The following is a 23,219-nucleotide window of genomic DNA, read 5'->3' as shown; positions in this document are numbered from 1 at the left end:
TCTCGTCATCGTCACACCCCGAAAGTGTTATTTTGTCACCCTGGTAAGGCAGATATAAATTTAATTTCTACCCGCAAGTATGCGAAATATATTACCGGGATGCCACAAAAAACACAAAATTAATTCTTGTCTGGGTATTGACCTGTTTGGGATTTTTATACTTATTCAGAAACAAATTTCTTAAGACTCGAGAGCGTTTATGTCTGTCAGCAGTGTTGAAGTTCGAAGCTTTTATAGCTGTCAGACCGGTTCCAAATTTAGCGTCTAAAAGTTCCGCAAGTGCTTTCCTGCTTTTAGTTTTATTTTCCTCGATAACGCTGGGAGATATTGCCCTCTCGAAGAAAAGGATTTTCGATTTCAGCATTCATCAATTGAAAATAGCGTTGATAATTTTTCGTGGAGAAGAAAATTACATGTAAAAAGATAAACAGAAACAGCGTTTGTATTTGATCGGCGACCCGTGGCGGTGACATAGCGTGTGAAGCGTGACAAGATAATTGAGCTTTCTGATTGGCCAGTTCGGTTGCTGATTGCTTTTGTGGCTCAAATCCCGCCCGACCCTTTTTGTAGCTGGCATCTTTTTTAAGTTGTCCTGTTTAAAACGCTGTAAAATCTTTATTTTCGGGCGAAAAACGCCTCTTTTGGTGAAACTGGATCTGTAACGAGTTGGTCTTGGTATTACAACTAAGAGGACGAAGCTTTGCGAGGTTTGCATCACATTTTATGGTTTTTTATTATCTACGTCTTGAGCCAATTGGTATTTCAAGTATCTCTGTATATGTATGGCGTGAACTGTAAAATCGTGAACAACTCAGGAATTAAGAAGTTTGAAAGGGAAATGGTTCTGTTAATGGATTTAAATTGCCAAAGCTTCTGTTAGGGTGTTGTTTCAAGATAATTTTCTTTCGTTTGAATGGCGAAAACAGTAATTTTACAGGAGTGATCGTCGAATATGTAATGTTATGAATAACAAACATAGCTCTGTGGCGATTTGAATTTCTAATTTTATCACTTTCGCCGAAAAATCAGTATATTGCACGCTAACTTACTTAAATAGGCCCTAGTCGTAGACGTTGTTTTAATACGACAAGAGTAACATTCATGTTCTAAATTTTACATTCTGATTGTTGTCGAAGCGATCTTTGTTGCCCACCCATTTGAGTGGCCCACGCTACGTCTTTTACACCATGGTTTGATAAGACTTTATACAGGCTTAAACACTTTCTTTGTAAATTTGCAGGCTAATACTGTTGCGAAGTTTCCACTTTTTGAGGCAGATGATTGCTATACGTGCTGTATTAAAAGGTAAGCGTTATAATGAGCATACGTTGTTTTTTTTCCTGAGTGCGAACGGACATGACCAAGAACTTAGCTTACGACCACACAGGGGAATAGTTCACGTAAACAAGATCGCGCCCCAGTTATATAAGAAAAAATTAAAGGTCAGTAAATTGAATATCGGCTTCGCAATAAAATGTTTCAATTTCAATTTTCTCAAATTTACAAGCAATTTGATGGAGCCGATAAACGGGCGAGCTATTAAAATGTGTTGATATTTTGTTTTGATAACTTGATACATGTTGTCGGACTCGCAAATCCTTTGACGGTCGGAAAAGTTTTGCATACGTCTGTTTTCGTCAGTGTTTTTATTTCCTTCCCATCTGTTTCCATCATTTTGAAATGTGCTACTTTGAAAATAACACCGTGCTCTCCATAGCGGAAATTTTAACCGCGGTGGACAGCATATATTGTTTTTATGCTTTTGAACAATTCAAGCAAGACACTGACGTAAGCAAAGCTTTGATAAAGCTAAATCCTTTGATTAGGTTGCATTTTATGTCACATACTTCGTTAATTTGAAAGAAAATCGTTTGGTATGTTATAAAACTTCCTACAACGGGATTAAAGTATTTAATCCCTTTTACAGAATTTTATGGAGTTAGCCCCAAGATTCTACCCAGACAGCCTTTCAGGTTTTCAATGAATTGAAGCAATTACACTTTTTGTACGTCCTCCGGGATTACCTTTTAAGCCATTTTTAGCCATTGTAAAAACATCCTGTTAATTTTACATGTCTTTTCGATCGAACAGTAATGATTTAAAAACCACAAGAAAAAGGATTTAACTCCTGATTTTAAATTGTTTCCCGCTTATTCGCTCGTTAAAATAGAATTGCAACTTATCACGGACTTATTGGCTGCAAAATTTTTTTTGATGAAGATTTCAAATAACGTGATATTGCCTATCTAGTTAAACGTTTATCTAAATCTTATGTGGACTATTGTCTTTAGTGTTTTTTCCAGAGGCCTGGTTGACTTTGTTATTTGGACATCCCTGCAACCAGTGACAATCTCTCATGTGATAACCATTGTTAATTGTTCTAGAGGGCCTTTGTATTGTATCTATTGTATATTTGAAAAGTAAAACTTCAGCTTGGGGAATGTAAAAATAATATCATATTACAGGTAGTCACACAATAATATTGTTATAGATCATATTTGTGATACATTTTAGTATAGTTGAAGTGTTTTCTCCAGATTTGATTTGGTGAAATGTAGTTGAAAATTTAACTATTTAATATTCCCAGGCAATTGAAAATGAAATGAAGCGTGGCTTACGCAACTGTGTTTGTCAAGTGACCTGTAACAAATTTGCATTTTGTTTGATAAATATTTAAAACAGCATGATTCTTTCAATAGACGCATTCAAAGATTACTATTCTTAGAACCGTTTTTGCACGTAGACCTTAAAAATCTCATTCTCATGAATTTTTAGTAGTCTTATCTTCTAGTTTCTTATTTTACAAATGTAATATCATGGAATGCTCTTATCTTTTATGAAATATTAAATGCAAGAGATTTATAAACATCACAAAAATTACAGGTGTATTTCTTTTTTCTTCATACCTTGCAATGCATGAACTGGCTAAGTAAGGTAACTCATTTAACCCTTGTATATCAACATGTTAAACCCCCCTCAAGTACAATTTTAAAGTACATGTAGGCAGTTCATTTGAAGTATTAAAACGGACCTCCCTTGAAACAATGTCTTGCAATGCAGTGCTATTATTTTATAAATATGTCTGTAATAATGTTGTTTCATCAGTTATCTCAAAGTAGATTTCTGATAGAGTTGTTCATTATGTCCAGTACCTTTCACTCCTAGAACTAAATTAATAGTTACACCTACCATGGTGATCTCAATCGTATGTTCTTCCATGAAATACATTCTCAAAAGTCTGAATACTGAAAAATTTCAAGTGGCTTTAATTTTTTTCTTGCCTATGAGAATACTGTTGCTTCTACTTTGTAGCTAACTTCTTAGTGAAGAAAAAACAATCACAATGCACAAGTTACAAAAGACAGTGATTTTCGAACATTTATCTTGTGGTTTTTGAAAAGATTAAGTCTTGGTTTATAGTCCCAATCTCTCCACACTGTCAAAATTAGGCATTTATGGTCACATGGGGCAGAATACTTATACTAATATGCTAATACAAAGGTTTTATTAATGTTGCTAATTTATTGCCTTTCTTTAAACATTAAAAAGTGCATGTTTAATGCCTGGTGTTAAGGTTTTAGATTTACTAAGAGACGCAATAATAATAATTTTTACCTTATGTAATCAGGTTCTCACAATGGCAACGTAACATGCTCAGGTGCTTTATGTTTGCACTGTGATCAAAGAGTATTTATTTATTTATATAAGAGAGAAAAACTTGGTCATTAGAGCCATACATGTAATATTCAGGTCTTCTGATCCAAGTACATGTATGCATGGCAAGTATTCTTTGGTTTTATGGCCAATATTGTAATGACAAAATGATGACTCAAATTGAAACAAAGAATTAATTTGAAGAAGAGACAATTACATGTACATGTATGTTTTCTCAAGAGGACAAACTGGACTGAAATTAAATTTTAGTTTCGTTTAACACAAAAATAAAACTAATTTAAAGGCATTCAATTTTATTACATATCCTGTACGTCGGCAGTGTTTTCAAACAGTTTTGCGAAGATTTATTCTTGTGAAAATATTAACTGATTGCCTGGGGGTATATGTTAAAGTCCATGTGCACTTTTATAAACAATATTGCTCTTGATTTGGGTTTCTTTGGTGACTGGGCAAAACAAAGGATTTTAAACTACCTCTGGCCTTGTGTATGCAGGCAGTGTATATTGATGGTCAGGCATTGTAACATGCTAGAGAGAATATTGAACCAATAGCTGCAAAGTGCGGTCATTTTAACTTCCTGTAATTAATTTTAGAGTTCTCAAGAATGTTATATTTGTCTGGATGTCATGAACCGTCTAACTGAAAAAGAATGTCACTCAAGCATGAACACCACATGCTTTGCAATATAATAATGTGGGGTCTATAAGTACTTGATCTTGATGCCCTTAGTTATTTCCTGAAATTATCCCACGCATTGTTTTGTTGGCATACATTGACTCTGATATTGAAAGGAAACGACAGTCATGTACATGTTTGCTGTCATGTGGAACACTAGCACTCTTTGTCAAATTGATTTCCAAACTAATATTAAGACATAACCCTTTTCGTATTCGCAATGAGCTCCACATTTTTCTTATGGTAAGATAAATATTTATTATATACTTTGTGAAGGTTAAAGAAAACTGTGTGGAATAAGGCCCTTAAGTGACTGCTGATCTAATATCAATTTCCCCTTTGAATTGAGCTATAGGCACATACAAGGTAAACTGGGAGAAAATCTATCAGTTTATCAGATTGTCATGTGGGGCTTTATCACAGGCACCTATTCAAAACTATCATATTAATTTCATAAATATTTGGTTTTTGTTTTTCAGAGTCGTGACAAGTAAATGTGTTCTGCATGAGTTACAAACAGTCTGCTAGCCCTTGAATTTAAACAATGACAGTTTCAGTTGGTTTAACATCCTGTGCACCTCATGCTAAAGACCTTGGGCGAAAATTAGACACAGTGGATGTACAAGGTGATGGAGTGAAAAAAGAGGATGCTTTGAAAGGTGACCAGAGCAGGTGTGGAAGTTCAATTCAAGGAGTAGATGACGTGTGTTTACCATCATCTTTGAAAAGTATTGAGACAATCAAAAAAGAATTCGGAGAGACTGATGGTGCCTTGGATAAATCTTCACCTTCAAGTGAGAATGGAGCAGTGGGCAACCAAGGTGACATATCTTCGGTTGGTGATAAGTGTTTGAGTCCTAATAAGGCATCAAAGGGAGGGAAAGCTGTCAGTCGCGGTAGAAGAAAAAGTGATAACAAGGACTACAATCAAAAGTCTCAAGGCAACAGTCGAAATCGCGGGAGAAAAATATCCAAAAGTACTAGAGATTATGAGAACAGTTCTAGCAATGGTGGCAATTCTGGGGCAGATGGAAATGGAGAAGATAATGGAAGTGATGATGATGATGAGGATGATGACGGGGATGAAGATGATGATGATGATGATGAGGATGATGATGATGATGAAGGAGAAGATGAAGATGAGGACGAGGATAACGAAGATGATGATGATGATATCTCATTAAATGGAAATGATAAGAGTGTAAAGACAGAAAAGATCAAGCAAGAGCCAGATGATCAAGAGGTATTACTACACTACAGCTAGAAATACACACACATGTACATGTAATGATCTTGTGCTGTTTTCAATCCCAAAGTGTAGGGATGAAGAGTCAAAAGAGTCATAAATTTACTTTAACACCCTACTGTTGAGTGTTGATAGTCATTGTACATTATTGTTTTGGTTTTTCATTCCTACATGTAAATGAATTCCTAATCTTCTAGCAGCTAGATTGTTGAAAGGGGGCACCATTTGATTTGCAATGCATATATCATACACTTAATGTCAGATCTCGAGGAAAACAGTTAGTTTTGTCTTCCCAAGAGTCCTGAAGTTTCCCACGACGAAGTCGAGGAAAACATCAGGACTGGAGGGAAAACAAAACTAACTGGCTTCCCGTGGGACCTGCCATGAAGTTTTGTGTTATATTTCTAGACTTTCACTTCAACAGCAACAAAAGAATGACCGGAGCAAATCAAATCAGTCAACTCGGTGCTTATACAACACACATTTAATTCTCAAAACCACTGAATGAATGATTTACAAAGTACTTTCCTCATATTATCTGCATCTTTTTCCTCCACCAGCTGCTGTTTCTCTTCTAGGATAACTTTGAAAATCATTGCTTTTTAGCTTGAAGCTTCATGTTTGTTGTGTGTTCATTCACAAAAAAGAAAACTGGTAGTGTTTTCCCCGCCTTCTGTCACACCTCTTTCCACCATGTTTTGATCACGTGCTGCAATGTATCCCAAGCGGGTTACAATTGCTCAAATGTATCGCAATTGGGATACATTTGATTTTGGTCAAGGCCATGTGACCAAAAATCAACCATTGGCAGTCCCTGTTTAGTTGAGTGAAAGTCTAGGAATGTAACAATGGTTTTTCATATATGAAAAGTAGAGCCTGCAGTCATTCCCTAACAAAGAGAGCTGATTAATGGTTTGGCTTGATTTTGTGTGTGTAGTGTAACAGCTAGACACTTTCTGTTTTCGCCAGAGCACATAGTCATGAAAGGATAAAATGAAACTTCTTTGCCAGTACTTTTACATACATGTAGTACCACTTGCTTTCTTGTTTTTTTGTCCTCTAACTTTTACATAATGAGTCATTGCCATACTGTACATAAGAACAGGAAAATGTTGTGTACAAAAAGATAAAAATAAACTGCAAAATTATGGATAAAGGTACATTTTAGAATTAACCAATTATTTGATTTGTTCAAACAGATGTGTCCTACAGGATTGCAAAGTTTCATGGCAGGCTTGGATGGCAGTAATATTCCATTAGCTGATCTTCTTGAAAAGCTTCCAAACTCAGTGTGTCCTGGAGATGAGAGTGGCTCAACCTCAGTGTCTCCTGGGGTTCCTGTGACACTTCATGGGATAGTCTGTCATGAAATAGGAGGTATGGCTAACTTTAGTTTTCTGGTATGCGATGGCTATGATATATAACCTTATTACAATAACTTACCAAATTCATTTACTGTAATATTTTTGGCTTTAATTTTTCAAATTTATTGGAGTTGAGGCAATGGAAAGTAGGTTTCTTCCTGTCATTGTCTGAGAAAGTAGAGTGGTTTCAGCGAATTTTAATGATATTGTAAAATTCAATAATACTCTAAAATGCAAGTATAAACAATATTGCATTGTAAAAATCAAGTCAACATGAATTTTAGATCACTTTTTAGAGTCTTGAGCAATGTAGATTTACACCTTTTTCAAAAAGGTGATAGTGATATCCACCACATAAATCTCTATCCACTGGATAACACAATTGATTTCCCTAATCTTACAATGTATCTGGCTCCAGTTGTTCAAAAGCTGGATAGTGCTATCCACCAGATAATCTCTATCCACTGGATAGCGCAATTGGCTCCCCTAATATTTATCCACTGGGTAGTGATTTATCCTGTGGATAGCGCTATTCAGGTTTTGAACAATGGGGGCCTGCTGGATAGTGGTTTGAACAACCTGGTCCAGGAGTAGATACATGTACATGTAGCACATTTCTAAAAGTAATACGTTTTAACATTCTTCAGTAAAACTACAAACTGCACTTGAATGTGAGTGTCCTTCATGTCTGACCAAAGCTGCCAATTCATTTTTACTATGGTAATTTTTTTTTCAGATCCAACAATTCAATTAGCTGTTGTAGAAATGATAATACCAACGTTTGTGACTTTTTAACTAAAAATAATAAACTGTGATTTGTTGCGTTTTCTGAAATGTTTGTTTTAGGGGTATTGGTTGTAAATATCAAATGGAGAAACAAGTTTTATTGCGGCTCACTGATAGACTGTTCCAAGCATGCATGGGCCAGCCCAAGGTACTGTTCATACATTTTCAAAGTTTGTGAATATTAAGTAAATCACTACTTTGACTGAGGCTTGGATATGTGGTCTTCTTGACATCAAATTTTGCACAATTATGATTTAATAATTGTTTTCAAGATGTGAACATTGAGAAGCTGCATCAGACAATCAAGAGCCTACATGTATAATGTATGCCATTAGATGGTTAACCCACTTGAATTAATCTAGTTATCTGATAAAACACTGACTCTATCTGTTACTGCTAGTAGATGTACCTTATTGGTACTTAATTTATTTTGGGTTTTTCGCGATTACAAAAATTTGTGGAATTAAAGACTTGCAAAAATAAATCCTCATGAAATTTAAGCACTCAGAATTAAATACGTAAGTAAAAAATTTAAATCACAGAAAAAAATATTATGAACTTGAAATAGCAACAACAGTTTACAGGATATGTATCTATAATAATATAACTTATTCAAAACTGGTTACGCTGGTAAGCTCAGTTTTGTATTGTGAGTAAGTGAAATAACACTAATTTGTGAAGCTTTCACTTATTGCTTTTCCAGTTTAAGTAGAAATTTGAAATTTTTCAGAAATTTGTTACAAATAAAATGAAGTTGAGAATGCCTAAATCGTGAAATTTAATGCCCTTTTCTCATATTTGCATGCTGAAGTTGTGAAAATAAAACCCTGTGAAATACTCTCTTGCCAAATTCAAGAAATTAAATTAGCCGCGAAATTAAGTACTAGTAAGTTACAATGTACTTGGACCCCAGCTAAGAATTGACTTACAGATCATTATATGACAGGGCAATACTGTAGTCTTAGTGTAAAAACACCTGTCACTGTAGTTTTATCAGACCAGTGCCATAAATTATGTTGTATGTTGTATGTTGTGAGCAGTATGTTGTATGTTGTGAACAGTATGTTATGTTGTATGTTGTGAGCAGTATCCCTCCCTTCCTTTTTTCACACACCTGAAAATTGTCATTCTTTGTTCTCACAGGTTTCCTGCTGCGGATGGAAGTGAAAATGAAGTAAAGATGGGTGGAAAGGGAGGAAAGGGAAAGAGAAGACAGAAGAACATCTCAGAGTCGTCTGCTACAGGAGTTGTTAAAGAAGGTATAGTTTTCATCCATTTCCCAGTTAACTTGTGTCAGTAGTGATCTGGATTAGATTTTTAATACCCTGTGCACAATGTATCTTTCACAACTTGCAGCCACACCTTTAAAGCACAAGTTGCGTGGCAGGAAGAAAGGAGCTGCCAATGGCCCACCTCCAAAATCTCAAGTGTTCAAAGGCATTGGCAAGAGGAGAGCGAAAAATATGGATGATGACGAGGATGGACCACGCCCTGGCAAGCGAAGCTGCACAATGAAGACAACTGTGTCTCCTCAGCCATCTCCCACCTTGATAGAGTGTCCAGAACCTGGCTGTGACAAGAAGTATAAGCATATCAATGGATTACGCTATCATCAGGCACATGCCCACTTGGAGGAAGTATGTATCTTATCATAAACATTAGTATCAGCTACTGTGTATGCTTTTGTAATGAGGGAACCCACATATTTGGAATCTTGTATCAATCCTACAGATGTACTGTTGTGTAGTGTATGAGTTATTCCATTTTTCTCTTGGTCAATTTCATTTTCCCTTCTTTCTGGCTAAGTTAATGTATGAGAATGAGTTAGAAACAAAAGAGAGTAAAGTTTAAACCAAAAATCAAATTAACCACAACATAATGAGTATGCCAACCACTACATTTGATGTTACTGGAAGGATGCCTAAAGTAGTGAAGCAAACTGGAGCCCAAGGTGCTAGATTTTTGAGGTTGTGTGCTTCAAACTTGAAATAGCTGAATGTGGATAACTTGTTGCAGGGTACATGTATATACCAGTCATATTGAAAGTTATGGTTTTTTTAAATTCTGTTGTGGTTTAATTTTACGTTTGGTTTAAATTTTATTTTCCTTTGTTTTGGTTGTGATGATGTATGATAATGAGCGTGAAAGAAAGGCAATTAAAATTTAAACAAGAGATGATATTGAACCACACCATAACCATTGTCTTTCATCTCTACTTTTAATCTCTACTAGTTGAAAAAAATATGCTCAACTTGTTAAAATAAAAGTAATTCACTCCTTTCTATTCCAGTCCAACCAATCAGATGAGAGGTCTGCTAGCACCAGTCCCTCTCCTGTGGAAGAGTTTAAAGAGCCTGATACTAAGCCTGGTTTCAAAGGAAGAACGTCACGAGTAAGTGCACGAGCAAGAAGCATGTCACCTTCCCTAGCAGCTGCCATTGCTTCCATGAATGAGAAAAAGAGTGACTCGTTATCGAGAGGTAACAAGAAAAGAGAAACACCGGAACCAACATTAGATGGTAAAAATGCAAAGGAGGCAAAGATATCCAAATCACCAATTCCTGCCAGTGAGGAGGACAGCAACATGGAAGAGCCTGTGACAACTATTGTAGAAATTTCTGATAAGTGCCAACAGGCTTGTGAACATGAGATAAGAAAGGAAAATAGGGAACTTGGCATTGATCAAGGTAAACAAGGAATTTCAGATTCCAAGTCTGGGTTCAAACCAATAGAGAAGTTGGAAACTGGAGCGAAATGTGTGCAAGTTGAGAATGTCACACCAGAGGATGCTAATGGCTCAGCTGTGGCTCATGCATCATTAGGAGAACCAGCAAGTACTGCTGCAAAGACAGGGGAAATGCCAACAGCTGGCAAAGTTGCGATTAAAGAGACAGCTCAAAACAGTCAAGAAGTTTGGGAAACTGTTATTGACAGTGGGTTTAGTGTGGCGAATGGTAGTGGTAAATCCCAAGACTTGGTTGAGGATGTAGAAAAAGCTATTCGGGATAACAGTCTAAGCAATAAACAGTTTGAGGGCCAGTTATGCATTCCTGGCATGCAGCCAGTTGATTTACGTCAGGCTGTTGACACTGGAGTAGGACTTATTAACCAGCTGGGCATTGAAGTGGAAGATATTAGTGAGAATGAAGAAGATATTGACCCTGGGCAAGGTAAGACAACAACAAAAGGATTAATTTACGTGTTTAATAGTAGGGGTACCATTGAAAAGGGGCCCATAGTGTCTTCGGTGTATGGTTGTGTATCAAAGGGAGAATTTGACATGACATCAGGTGTCACTTGGTTAATTTATTATTCGATTCCACACAGTCTCTTTAAGTGGCAGCAGTTTCCAGTCCCATTTGGCTGGCTTGTTAACGTCATATTTCAGCACTGAGTACCTGGTTACAGTGTATAAGTGTTAAGTAGTGTAAAGCATTAATTTTGTAAGGGACATGGAATAAGGCCTCAGTGACTTTTGATGTAGAGTCAAATTCTCTCTTTGTTTTACTAGTCAATACAAAGCAATGTGGGTGCAGAATGTGTCCATTTATCAGAAATCACATACATGTATTTGAAGCCTTATTCCAGTCAACCTTTCAATTTTATTGAGTGTTCGAAAAAAAGAAGAATCTTACTGAGCAAAACTTCGATGGTGATGCTAATGAGCCGGGTGTCTCATAATCATGCAAATGAGTCTTAATTATTATTGTTGTGAGCATGCTGTTTTTTTTTTAGCGATGATTGAAACGATGCACCATGTTCATCCTGTTTTCATTCTTTGGCAATGATGTAATAAATCTCTCGAATTGGGGCCCTTGATTTTTGTGTATTTAAACGCACATTGGATATGATTGACAAAACAAATAGACGAATATGACATAAAAAGTAAATTAATATCCTGAAGAATACTCAAATGTCAATGAAGTAGGACCTGAAAAACGTTTATAGAGGTAATCCTGTTTCTAGTTAATTGCCTCCTCAAGGCTTATATGTAATCTCCAAGCAAGCTGGACAAATGCTTTTGAGAGCGTTCTTGTTATTTCTAAAAACTGGATATCTATAGGACACCTGGATAGCCATATGTTTAATACCTTGACATTCATTAGTATTAGAAGCACAAATAATATATTAAAATGGCAACTGCAGTTCAAATTAAATATGACAAATGTATATGAAAATAATAAATCATGTATGTAAACATAAATGTACTGTATTTAATTTACCTTTAATAAGTGCCTGACAAGTTTTCTTTCCTTAACAATTATTTACCACAGATTCTGAATACACCAGTAAAGATTTGGCTACTGATAAAGTAAAGTCTGAGAAAGAAAGGGAGAACTCTTTTCCTGACTCAGGGCACTGCCTAACCCAGATAAAGAAACCAGAAATGAAATCCAGTGAGAGCTTCTCAAATTCTGATTCACTAAGAACTAAGCTTGGAAGCAGCTTTTATTTTGACATGAGAAATGAGAACACTGACAGAGATGGTAAGAGAAACGTGAAGCAAGAAACCAAATCCTTGTCAGAGTGCCAAAGTATAAAAACTGAGGCTTGGAGCAAGTCCACAAATTCTCTTTCACAGTCATCAGTGACGTTGCAAGGGAACACAGATACAAGGTTAATAGCTGTAGAAAACAAGACTCCAAAGACTACAAGTGGAGGAATTTCCACAGAGGATCTTGTTTCTAAGAGTATTTCACGTAGTGCAATTGAACCACCACTAACTAATACTGATGCTCCATCAGTGAGATACCGAGTCTTTGAATGCAGAAACTATGGTGATGACTTCTATGATAAATGCATTAGGACGTCAAATATGGATAAGAAAGGAAGTACAGAGTCAAAAACTACTCTAGCTCCTATTCGATATCCAGAACTTCTGCGTAATGGAGCTACAAGTAGTTCTGAGCTGACTTCAGATTGTAGCAAATTACCCTCTGAGAGCATAAGAACAACTGGGAATGCTAAGAATTCCTTGGAGTTGGAAGAGAATACTAGTATCAGTAAGATCCCAAACAATGAGCTTCGTGTTGCTGCCACTATTGCTAGAACCCATAGTCCAACTCCAGAGGCTTTCAACAGAAATCCCAATTTGCCCGATAAGTTGAGGACAAAAAGCCCAAGCTCGGCAACTTCATTTACTGGCACTGTGAAGAATTTGTCTCCTTCTACAAGATCAGGGTTTGACTCCAAATCACCCTCCTCTTTCTCAACCTCAAGCGCTAAATTGCATTCCTCAATAGCAGACAGGAAAGAGCCATCAAATCCTTTTCAACCTGTGATTGTGGAACATGATTTCCATCATACAGAGGGAACAAAAGGAATTAAACAAGAAGTGAACTTGAACCAGTCTAACACAAAAACAGCATTTGTGGATTCCAAGAGCAGACCAGGTTATAATGACTCAACTGGTAACAGGAAAAGTCTGTACCCTAGCCAAGAAACAGAAAATCATGAAAAGTCTTACAAGACAGCTGCCAGAGCCCTTTCCAGACCACACCCAACATTAATTTCAAGAAACAGTAATTCACTGCCACCATCACTCCCTGTTGGTGTGGCCCTTCCATATCCTAGAGCTTCAGATGGTGGGTTAGCATCAAGTCTTTCAAAGGGCTTTGAACAAAAGACATCGGTTGGTGGGTCATCTGTTACATCAGGTAACATTCCTCTTGTTCTTTGTTATGTAAGGCATAGCTATAAACATAAGTTATTACCCATTAGACTTTACCAAATCAGTGAAAAGCAGTTTTCCTGTCTTGATTGGCTCCCATAACTGCAATATTTTTGGTTATAATTTACCTTTTTGGCATGGGAGTGAAAATGGCATCTTATTTTGCAACAGTTTTAGAAGACAAGGTTTCTGTGGCAAAAGCTGTTCCACAAAATACTAAGAAAGCAATGAAATTTGGCTTGTCATTGTTTACTGGAAGTTAAAAAATCACCTTCTTTTTGGATTTGCAATAAATTTATGAAGATGCAAGTTTCTGAGGTTTTTCATTTTACTTCAACTGATTTGGTTAATTCTAAACAACTGTCCCCTCAGGTTTGGTGCATAGCACTAGATAATACTGTATATCTCAATGCTTTGTAACTCAGTATAATAATAATAATAACCCCTGTTCACTTCCCCTTAAGAGAACAGTGAGATAATAATTTATTTTAATGTAATATCTTTGTATTAATTGCTAGTCTTTGTGACTGGCTCATAAAGTGAACACTCTGAAAGAAATGAAACCAAAGCAAAAATACTAATAATAAAATAACTAAAATCATGAATACCAAACAGGCTGTTGAAACTCAAAACATTTTTCTATAAACTGTGCCTTACCAGTATCCCACAGCATCGCTTCTCCAAGACCCCTTCCAAGTGCCCATGATGATCCTGCAGATCTGCCTCAAGCAGAGTCCAAAACGAAGCAAATGAATACTCTCCAAGTGCCCATTCCAGTGGGTGAGGTATCACCAGTGTTATCGAAGAGGAGTCCAGGTCCTGCCATTCATTCTGGTCTGCCACCTGTTCTACCAACCACTGGACCAGGAATTAAAACCCAGGGATCTGCATCAGCTCATCCAATCATCAGACCAGGTTTAAATGCTATTGTAAACTTGATAACAGTATAGAGCGTATTCACTCGTGGCCAGCATCCATGCAAATTTATGGCAACAAAAGAAATTTTTTACATAAGAAAAGAGACCAACTCCCACAGGATTTGTTTGGAACACCAATATGGCTGCTGTGATGTCATGTGACACAGCACAAAACATCAGATTTGTTAGACCAAGGAAACAGTCGACAATTCACGATGCCACCACTGGTTTCCCTGTAAAATGACATCTGAGAGAACAGGCACAGAAATTTCATACTTCTGATGCATCACTTCCCAGATCTGGGTAGTGCTTCTGGTCGATCTTGCCTCGTGGAAAATTTGCTTAAGCCAATCAGAAGCACTACCCAGATCTGAGCAGTGAGGTGTCATCAGTATGGAATATCTGTGCTTGTTTCTCTGACGTCAACGTAAACCAGTGGTGGCGTCGTAAAATGTCAGCTGTTTTCTCGGACTACAGATGTGTAAGTGACTAATTTGTGTTTTTAGATGCTGTGTTTGGCCTCTGAGGCAATCATCCTCCACAACTGGATAGAGAGAACCACTTGTCATGCAGTGTTTGAGAATTTGCTGTACATATTATTGATCATTTCATTCATTTCTTTTCTACTAGGGATTAAGACCTCAGGAATGAGTGACCAAATGAGAAGTGAAAGGAAAAGTGAGACTTCAATGAGAACACCTTCACCATATGGAAGATCAAAATCACCAGTGTCACGCTCTTTAGCTGTACCAAAAACACCACCTGACCGAAAAAGTCCTCAACCAGTAGCTTCATATCAGAAAGCAAGGGGGTCAGAAGATAGCGCTAGGGAAGATTCAGATGTGATTATTGTGAAAGAGGATCTTGCAAAAGACAAGTCAAGACTTGAAAAAGAAAGGGAGAGAAGAGATGCTAGGGACTCTGCTGCCGAGCAAAGCTTCAGGTCACAAGAACCCATGTCTGCAGAGCAGTTGAGAAACTTGCAGCTTCAACAGCAGCTGACATTACAGCAGCAGTACTATCAGCCATTCATGCAGGGTGGCAGCATGCCACTAGAGATGGTAAAGAACCTCAGCCAGCTGGCATACTTACAGGGAATCGCTGACCCCAAAGCAGCACTTGCTGCCCAGTGGATGCAAATGATGTTAGAGCAAGAGAAACAGGTGCATGGTTGCACAATTTATTGAAGCCCAATTCATGTAAAACATAATTTCCCAACTGTCGTTTACCCGCTTGTTTGTCTTTTTGAATGGTGTGCTTAGCTATTCTGTATCCTTCAGTGTAAATTACATGTTGTCACCTTATGGTAGGAACTTGGTTCCATGTAAATAGGTTCATGTTGCGTTTCTTTCTTAACACCTTTTAACCACTTCTACTTTCCTGTGAACTTCCATATAGGTGCAGCCTGCCTTTCTTCCTGTTAAAATCAACTTTCAGAGGGTGCAACATACCCAATTCTTCCCTCCTTTTCTTGAAAAATACATCTCCTGTTGGTTTTGCTAGTTACCTCGGGACATGATTGTAAGAATTTTCACACCTTGTGATTTCACTCCATATGGTCTTGTTTATGTTTCTAAAGTTATCCTTGTGGGAAAAAAATTAAATAAAAGCAACAAAGTAGCAATTTTCTAGGACAACAATGAGTTGCTGAGGATTGCATGCAGTTATAACTGTTTTCTAAGTATTGTTAATGTCCATCATTTTTAGCGAAGCAGTGGTAGTTCAAGCCACCTAGAATCCAGACATTTTGAGAAAAAAGATGTTCCCAAATCAAGTGACAGAGCACAAGATGACAGAAGAATCAGTGAATCTGGTACCAAAAAGACTTCTCAAGCTCACGTGGATGTCAGTGACGTGGAGTTGCGCAGATTTGCCGGTCAGAGTGACAGCTCACGCTACGTCTCCAAGAACTTGTCCCCTAAAGTGATGTCAAAACCCTCAGCAGATGAACCGGCTGAAAAGAGGTTTAGAGATGATGCCAGTGAGAAGAAGGGTGAGCTGGAAGAATTCCTTCAGCAGCAGAAACTCCACCAACAAATGTTAATGTTAAAGTAAGAACCATTTTCTTTTTATCTTTTATTCAGGTTTGAGCTGGGCAGGTGTTGGTTTGAGTTGCACCATGGGATTGTGTTGAGGATAGGTCCTACTCAGTTCCCTGTGCACCCTGATAACAGCCAATAAAAGAAGCCATACACCAGCATCCCCAAAACAATCCCATAGTGCAATTCGATACAATACCGACCCAATCTCACGCACAGCTTTAAGCACAAAATGGCCAGTTAAGTTTTTAAAGTGAATTGAAGCATTATAAAGGCTTTTTTTATGTTTTTTTATTGTTTTTGACCCGAGTTGCTCCCTTGCTTTCAGGCTTTCGTGGATGATGTTTTAGCTTTGAAGTGGTGTCTAAAGTATACTTAGTTGGGTACAGTCAACTCTCCATTACACAGTCACCTCTATAAGATACACCTCTCTAACACGTACGCCTAGAACTGTTCTCCATACTTTTTTTTGACTTTCTTTAAGGTGGACACCAAGATAGATTCTTGGTGCAAGGGTAGGGGTGTCCATCTAAGAGATTTGACTGTAATAGTTGCTTAGTAAAGAGAGGTTGCACAGTCTCAAACTGACAGTACAGTTAAAAAGAGAGGGCCGGAAAGGAGAAAACCCTCAGCTATAACCATACTGTGGGTGTATGTAAAGTGGGATAGACTGAAGCGACAATTTGGAATGGTGCAGTCTCAGTCTAAAATTTGTTTAATAAATTCTTGGAAATTACCACTCTTAGTCTGCCTATTGCAGTCGTTAGTTGTACTTTGCTTAGTCCTTATACTGTTCTTTAATTAAGGCAGTTACAAAAGGAACAGATGGGTGCCAGCTTCCCACCTAAACGACAGACCACCCCTGAAAAGCCAGACAGACTTGCTATCAACCGAGAAAGTGAAGGGATAGAAAATGGTGTCAGGAGCACCAGAGAAATGGCTGCTCATCTTAAACCTCCGGTTTGTTATTAAACACTCTTTTTGATTAATGTCAGGAAATTAGCTACCGCTTTTATAACATGTATAATTATAGTGTATCATTAAACCCCGTGCAACGGACACAGCATTGTTGGCCAACGACTCCCAACATTGTTGGACATTACATGATGCGTCCTTTTGCACACCCTGTTGCATGTTGTTGCGTGTTGTTGGGACTTGTTGCGTCCGTTTGCACACCACTGCTGCGCGGACGCAACAACACGCAACATTGTTGGCGCAATAATGCTGGGAGTTGTTTCGTCCGTTTGCACACCACTGAAACACGGACACAACAACACGCAACATTGTTAGCGCGATAATGCTGGGAGTTGTTGCTTCGGTTTGCACGTTGCTGTAGTTATAGAGGAGTTTGTAAACAATGTGTTTATTTTGACGTAACTTACAGCTCAGAGATAAGCCAAGTGTTTCACCGAAACGCGTTTTAAGTTAATTGGTTCCAGAAATACTTTAACACAAAGTACGTTAAACTAACGTGCTTGAAGGAACTGATTTTATTGTTAGCATTAGCTCGTTGCGTTTTGGTCTCGTTTACGTCTTTTTTACCTTGTAATGTTTGGCAGGAGTTGCAGTAGTTGAGTTGATGTTGGAGAAAATATAATCAAACACTTAACGTCACACAATAGAAATTAATAGCATCTACATTTTTTTGACAACAACGATCAGTTTGATAACACAACCTGATTAAAAACTACTTACAGAAAAAAGATGGTTTCTTAACATTTGACCACCTTGTATGATCGTTGCCATTTTGCCTTTGTACTTTTTAACAAACGTTCACTAAAGAAAGAAAAAATTAATAAAAACGTGCGTCGTGCGTTGCTGATCTATACTACACGTGGATAGAAGTAAGGTCAGAGTAGTGGGGAATGGAGGTTCAAGGTAAAAATCGTAATCTTAGCAGGTTCCATCTCGTCTGCGGTATTATAAACATTGTTATCACTTTGTATCTTTTAAATTGTAGGAGGCAGTATCAGCTACTGTGAAGGGGGCATATCAATCTCTTGAGGCAGAAAATTCTTCCGGCCGAGGGTCTCCTCGCAGTCAAGTTGTGAAATCTCAATCATTGTCTGCATCAAGGTCTCCCAGACCTTCAAGGTCACCTATACCAGCGTCACGATACAAAGACGGCTTATCAGCCTCCGATGAAAAGACACAGTTTCAAGCGTACCTTTCGGCACAACTGGGCATGAGCAACTTTGATCCGTCTGCAGGTTTGTTGGGCTTTGACAAGTCAACAGCCAGAGTTTTACATCATAAACTGATTCGCCCCACGTAAGGTTATCCAAGGCAGATTTCGAATTCCAAGTACTGCATTCTGGGCTTTACAACAGTTTCCCTACTTGTCAAATTCGCTACGTTCGAGTTCGCTACCTACATATTCGTCTCGCTGCCTATTGCAAAGTCCAAAACTTGCACCCTTGGAGGGGCGAGCTTAAAACAACGACAAATATAATAAAAGACTTTTTTCTACAGCGATCAAGGGAATATTTTCAGTGGTTTACAGCAAGTAATATGTAGCGAATTTGTTGCGAACTAGGACGTACCGAATTCGACAAGTAGCGAAACCGGTTGTTACCCATTCTGGACTCCTGGTCAGTTGAACTTGGATCCAGGTTGTCAATCATTAGCGGGATTCGATTACCTTACATAGGGGGAGCTGATGATACACAATTATTCACCGTAATTCTGATGATGATTCCTTCAGTGGCTGTCGACTTTAATGTCAGTCACGTTCACTAACAGTTACATTCAGGACAGCGCTTACCCGGCCAAACGATCACTTTCACAGTTCTTACGGTTTACCGTGATTACGTTTAAACTAGCTGTTACGTTGTACTCCTCCTTTTGGGTTTCTTAAGTTGTCCTTTCTAGTATATAGCTTGCGTTGCAGCCGGCCCACGCACTCATCTAAACCATTTGTATAGTCTGTACAAAAGGTTTAGAGCGTCTGCGACGCAGGCAAGTTTTATGGCGTATAATAACATTTGACAGTACAATACTTTCAGCTTCCCATGTCAATTTTATTTGACTTCAAGAACTAATCCAATAAGTTTTCTACATGCAAGTATCGATGATTGTTAACTATTTCTATCTTCATGTGATTCTGTAGCGGGTTCATTACCATATGGCGCTCATCAGATGCTAGTTGGTTCTCAGTTCTCGGGGCTACCACCCGGGCTGGTCATGAGCATGCCAATGGCAAGCCATGGAGAAACAAGCTTAGTGACGTCAACAGCGCCTACTAGCAGGGAGAGGGAAGAGAGAAGTCCTTACCGTGGCATGGATCGCGACCGTTCTTCATCAACGCCTACATCACGCTCAAGTCCCCACTCGCGTTTATCAACTACAGAATCACATGAGAGACTTCAAAGGCTAAAAGAAGCCGAAAAGGAATCTCGGCACTCGCCAGTCATGTTTCAAGAGGAGAGAGTCAGGAATCGCAGTGTCACCAGTGAACAGAATGTTTCACCCAAGTCTAATAGGGCATCGGAGTTGAAAGGTGAAGACAGCTCCGCCCGTGCTCATCCGAGCATCATCTCGAACAACCTTGCAGTTAGTCGCTTGACACCAGGCCACATTGATGCTCTAACTGAAGAGGAATTCATAAGACAGCAGAGGTTGGCAGCTGACCCGCGCATGGGTTGTTACATGTCTCCAGCTCTTATGAGGACCCTTGACCCTGCTTATGGTGAGTTGTTGTATGTCACTGAGTGATGCATACTCTCCTGCGTAGTAGACGCTTGAAAGCAATTTCCAGGCGCTAGAAAGAATGGGGCGCGCGAGGGGGACACGCTCCCTCTCCCCTCGCGTGTCACCTTCGCGCGTCCCATTAGCTCTCGCACCCAGGCCCCGGTTGTTCAAACGTTGGATAGCGCTATCCGCCGGATAAATAACTATCCAGCGGATAAGTATTACGGAAATTAATTACGCTATCCGCTGGATAGAGATTTACCCGGCCCGGGTTGCTCGAAGCATGGTTAGTGCTAACCAGCGTTAAATACCATGGAAACCTATACATTTTGATACCTCTTAACCAACGGTTAGCGCTAACCAGGCTTCGAGCAACCGGCCCCCGGTGGATAGCGCTAACCAACGTTTGAACAACCGGGGCCAGAACTTTTAAGCGCCGGTGGTTAGGTGACGCATTGATTAGGATTTCTTCTCGGTATCTCGGCCCTAACTGTTTTTATTGTCATCTAGAAAGACAATCTATCTATCGATCCTCTCAATCACACAAGCACGTACGTGTAACTAGAAAGTGCTTCAAGACACTGTTGTACATGCACTGTATAAGACATCTTAACAGTGATTTTAAGTATAGTGTTTTGTACTCTGTAGTTTTCTAACGAGGTGCACATTATAACCATGTCAGTTTTCAAACTGAAAAATTCTCGAAGCTTGAATGAGTCACCATGAACACTTCACGAGTTTAAAAATTTTTACCTGAAAAAGAGTAATTGTTCGTAGCAGACATTTCTGAGTACCCTATTGGTACGTTCAACTTGTTTTATCGCCATTTTTTTCTTCAGCAGCATCTATTATGCAGTCTTCTTCACCACATATTGGCCAAAGAATGGAGCATTACAGGACCAAAAGGTATATTGACTAACATTACTTCAGCGCCCAGTAAATGACAAAAAAATACAAGGAACGATTTTTATTTTGTCATGACACGATCAGGTGTATGGTTGATAAATTAGATTTTATTAATACCTAAGGAAAGATTAAAAAACCATTGCTTTCTCTGACAATGAACTGAATACATAATTATTCAACGACAGGCAAGTATTAGTAAGTACCCGGCGACCCGACTAACGAGTACTTAAAATATTTTCTGGCAGTTACATACCAACTGATAAGAAATCCAAAGGAAATCAAAGCCCAGGGTTCAAAGTTTAAATTTGAGTTTGGGAGCACTTGTGCTACCAGATGTAAATTTTTAGGAGCACAGCTTATAATGTTGGGAGCATCTATTTCAAAAGAAAAAGTAAAAAGCTTAACAGTGCCACGTCTATCTGTCATCTTCAGTTTGTTACTTTTACTTCAGTCCTGTGATTGATAAAACACAGCCGATTTGCTACGCGGTAATACCGTTGTGATTTTAATACTAATTTCTCTTTTTGACCGTACAGTTGTGACTAAAGAAAACTTACACTTGAAAAACAATTCAAAACTGACGACAATGAGTGTGTCGAACGAGAATGAAAATTAATACGACTTAAAAAACTTTCTTACCTGGAAAAAAAAGGCTCTTAATCCGCACTGTTTTTATTTTGATTGACGTTAAAACTGAACGTTCGACATGATCGTCCATTGCGCAAAAAGTACGTGTTTCGTTCGTAGCATAAATTTGCATGTGTCAGTGGTGTTTATTACAAAACAGAAGAGTCTGGGATGGAGTAAAACATCGAAACAAAAAAGAACATTCGAGTTCGTAGAATCCATTGGGAGAAAAGACCAATTAAACATACCCGTCTTTCTAGTTCGAGTTCGTAAGTATAATCGGAAGTAAGTCAGTCGCACTGTGCTTTGGGTTTTACGGCGCACAGGTGCGATTACACATGAATTTTTTGGCGCACAACCAAAAATACAGTCGCATATGCGACCAGTTAGTCGCTAACTTTGAGCCCTGAAGCCATTGTAAAGTAGTTGAAATTGATGTTATAGACCGTTTTCACATGACGTCACGGCGGCTATATTGGTGTACCAAGAAAATCCTCTGGGAATTTAACGATGATGGCCACGTGACCACCTCTATACCTTTTTATTTTTCTGCTAATTTTATGCATTCTTTTGTCTTGAATTACAGACCATGAGGTATCAGAGGCAAGGGATTTCTTGATTCATTAACACCATGCATATTTGTAAATGGACACACTGACGTGTATTGTGATTTTCTCAAAGTACTTGCAACTTGATTTTTTTGTAGATAATCTTGATTTGTTGTTGTACATTGTCTCCTTTTCCTTTTCGCCATTTACGGCACCATACCTATCATTTAAAAAAATGACGTTGCCAAATGTTCCTTTTGCTAATAGTTTCTTGTGTGTCAAACAATATGCGTTGAAAGTTTTTTGTTGGTACACCAAGTGATGATGGTACCATAATAATCTAATCTTTTAGACACAACAAAGCTGGGTAGCTAGCTGGGTGAAGAAATGTTTTTCTTTTCTCAAGTAGCGAGCTCCAAGAGCAATATGACGTTTTAGGCATAGATTAGTAAATGCAATAAATTCAATATGCAGTAATTTCAAATATGGACTATGCATTTTCATGCATGTGTCTTAGGTAAATTTAATATGGTAACTTAAGCTTTTGTATTCGTATGCAATAGGCGAACTTTTAAAAGAATCATAGAATTGTAATGAACTGTAATTAGAATGTATTTGCAAGCGGCCTTTGGCGATTTATACCGTGCTTTTCAAATACTTTATTTTTTAAAAAAGTACAACTTTTCTACTTCTTATGAAACATATCTTACTATGTTAATTCTTTTAAGCATTTCGTGTCGCTAAACTTTCCTTTCCTTTGCATGTTATTTATTAAGTGCCAAAAATCTTAACATCACCTTCAAGTAGCTTCAGTGATGGTAAAAACTATTTTTGTAAATCTAGGTATTTTTGTAAGGTAGAGAATTTGTTAGATAGAGTTTTTTGAGTGAATTATAATGTACATACAGAGTGTTGCGTGGAGTGTTACGAGACATGAATAATAGGAATTTTGAATAAAACAATTTGTGAAATGACGGATTCTTCTTAAGGTTAAGTTATTTATATTTGCCAGATATCGGAAATGCATGCATACAAGAAAAAACACAAACACAAACAGAATTACGCTCACAGGAGA

The 23,219-nt window shown here is 38.1% G+C and overlaps 1 protein-coding gene across 5 annotated transcripts; it reads left to right on the top strand.

Moving 5' to 3' along the window:
* The first annotated feature begins 533 nt into the window (after positions 1-533).
* Positions 534-23,118, top strand: LOC140938552 (uncharacterized). Of its 5 annotated transcripts, none has more exons than XM_073388041.1 (17): positions 535-707; positions 1,241-1,305; positions 4,830-5,593; positions 6,796-6,973; positions 7,807-7,894; positions 8,890-9,005; positions 9,103-9,383; positions 10,037-10,916; positions 12,021-13,403; positions 14,078-14,332; positions 14,965-15,497; positions 16,042-16,385; positions 17,180-17,333; positions 18,334-18,583; positions 19,483-20,061; positions 20,906-20,969; positions 22,183-23,118. In XM_073388041.1, exons 3-17 carry the CDS (start codon positions 4,895-4,897, stop codon positions 22,187-22,189), a joined length of 5,811 nt encoding a protein of 1,936 aa, XP_073244142.1. In that variant the 5' UTR covers positions 535-707; positions 1,241-1,305; positions 4,830-4,894; the 3' UTR covers positions 22,190-23,118. The 5 variants fall into 5 exon arrangements, with proteins under 5 accessions (XP_073244143.1, XP_073244142.1, XP_073244140.1 ...); XM_073388039.1 differs by having other exon boundaries at positions 20,903-20,969; XM_073388042.1 differs by lacking the exon at positions 14,078-14,332 and having other exon boundaries at positions 534-707; positions 20,903-20,969.
* Positions 23,119-23,219: the final 101 nt, after the last annotated feature.

The sequence above is a fragment of the Porites lutea genome, chromosome 5, assembly GCF_958299795.1.
Source record: "Porites lutea chromosome 5, jaPorLute2.1, whole genome shotgun sequence".
NCBI classification, from domain to species: Eukaryota; Metazoa; Cnidaria; class Anthozoa; order Scleractinia; family Poritidae; genus Porites; species Porites lutea.
This window is presented reverse-complemented; position numbering and strand designations above follow the sequence as displayed.

What these genes read in the sequence shown, in the direction of transcription:
- LOC140938552 (XM_073388039.1), top strand. Translation starts at nt 4,895, where the DNA reads ATGACAGTTTCAGTTGGTTTAACATCCTGTGCACCTCATGCTAAAGAC. An exon ending in AGTCTGTCATGAAATAGGAG is followed by an intron (nt 6,974 to 7,806) that starts GTATGGCTAACT and finishes TGTTTGTTTTAG; the next exon opens with GGGTATTGGTTGTAAATATC. An exon ending in GACCCTTGACCCTGCTTATG is followed by an intron (nt 20,062 to 20,902) that starts GTGAGTTGTTGT and finishes TTTTTTCTTCAG; the next exon opens with CAGCATCTATTATGCAGTCT.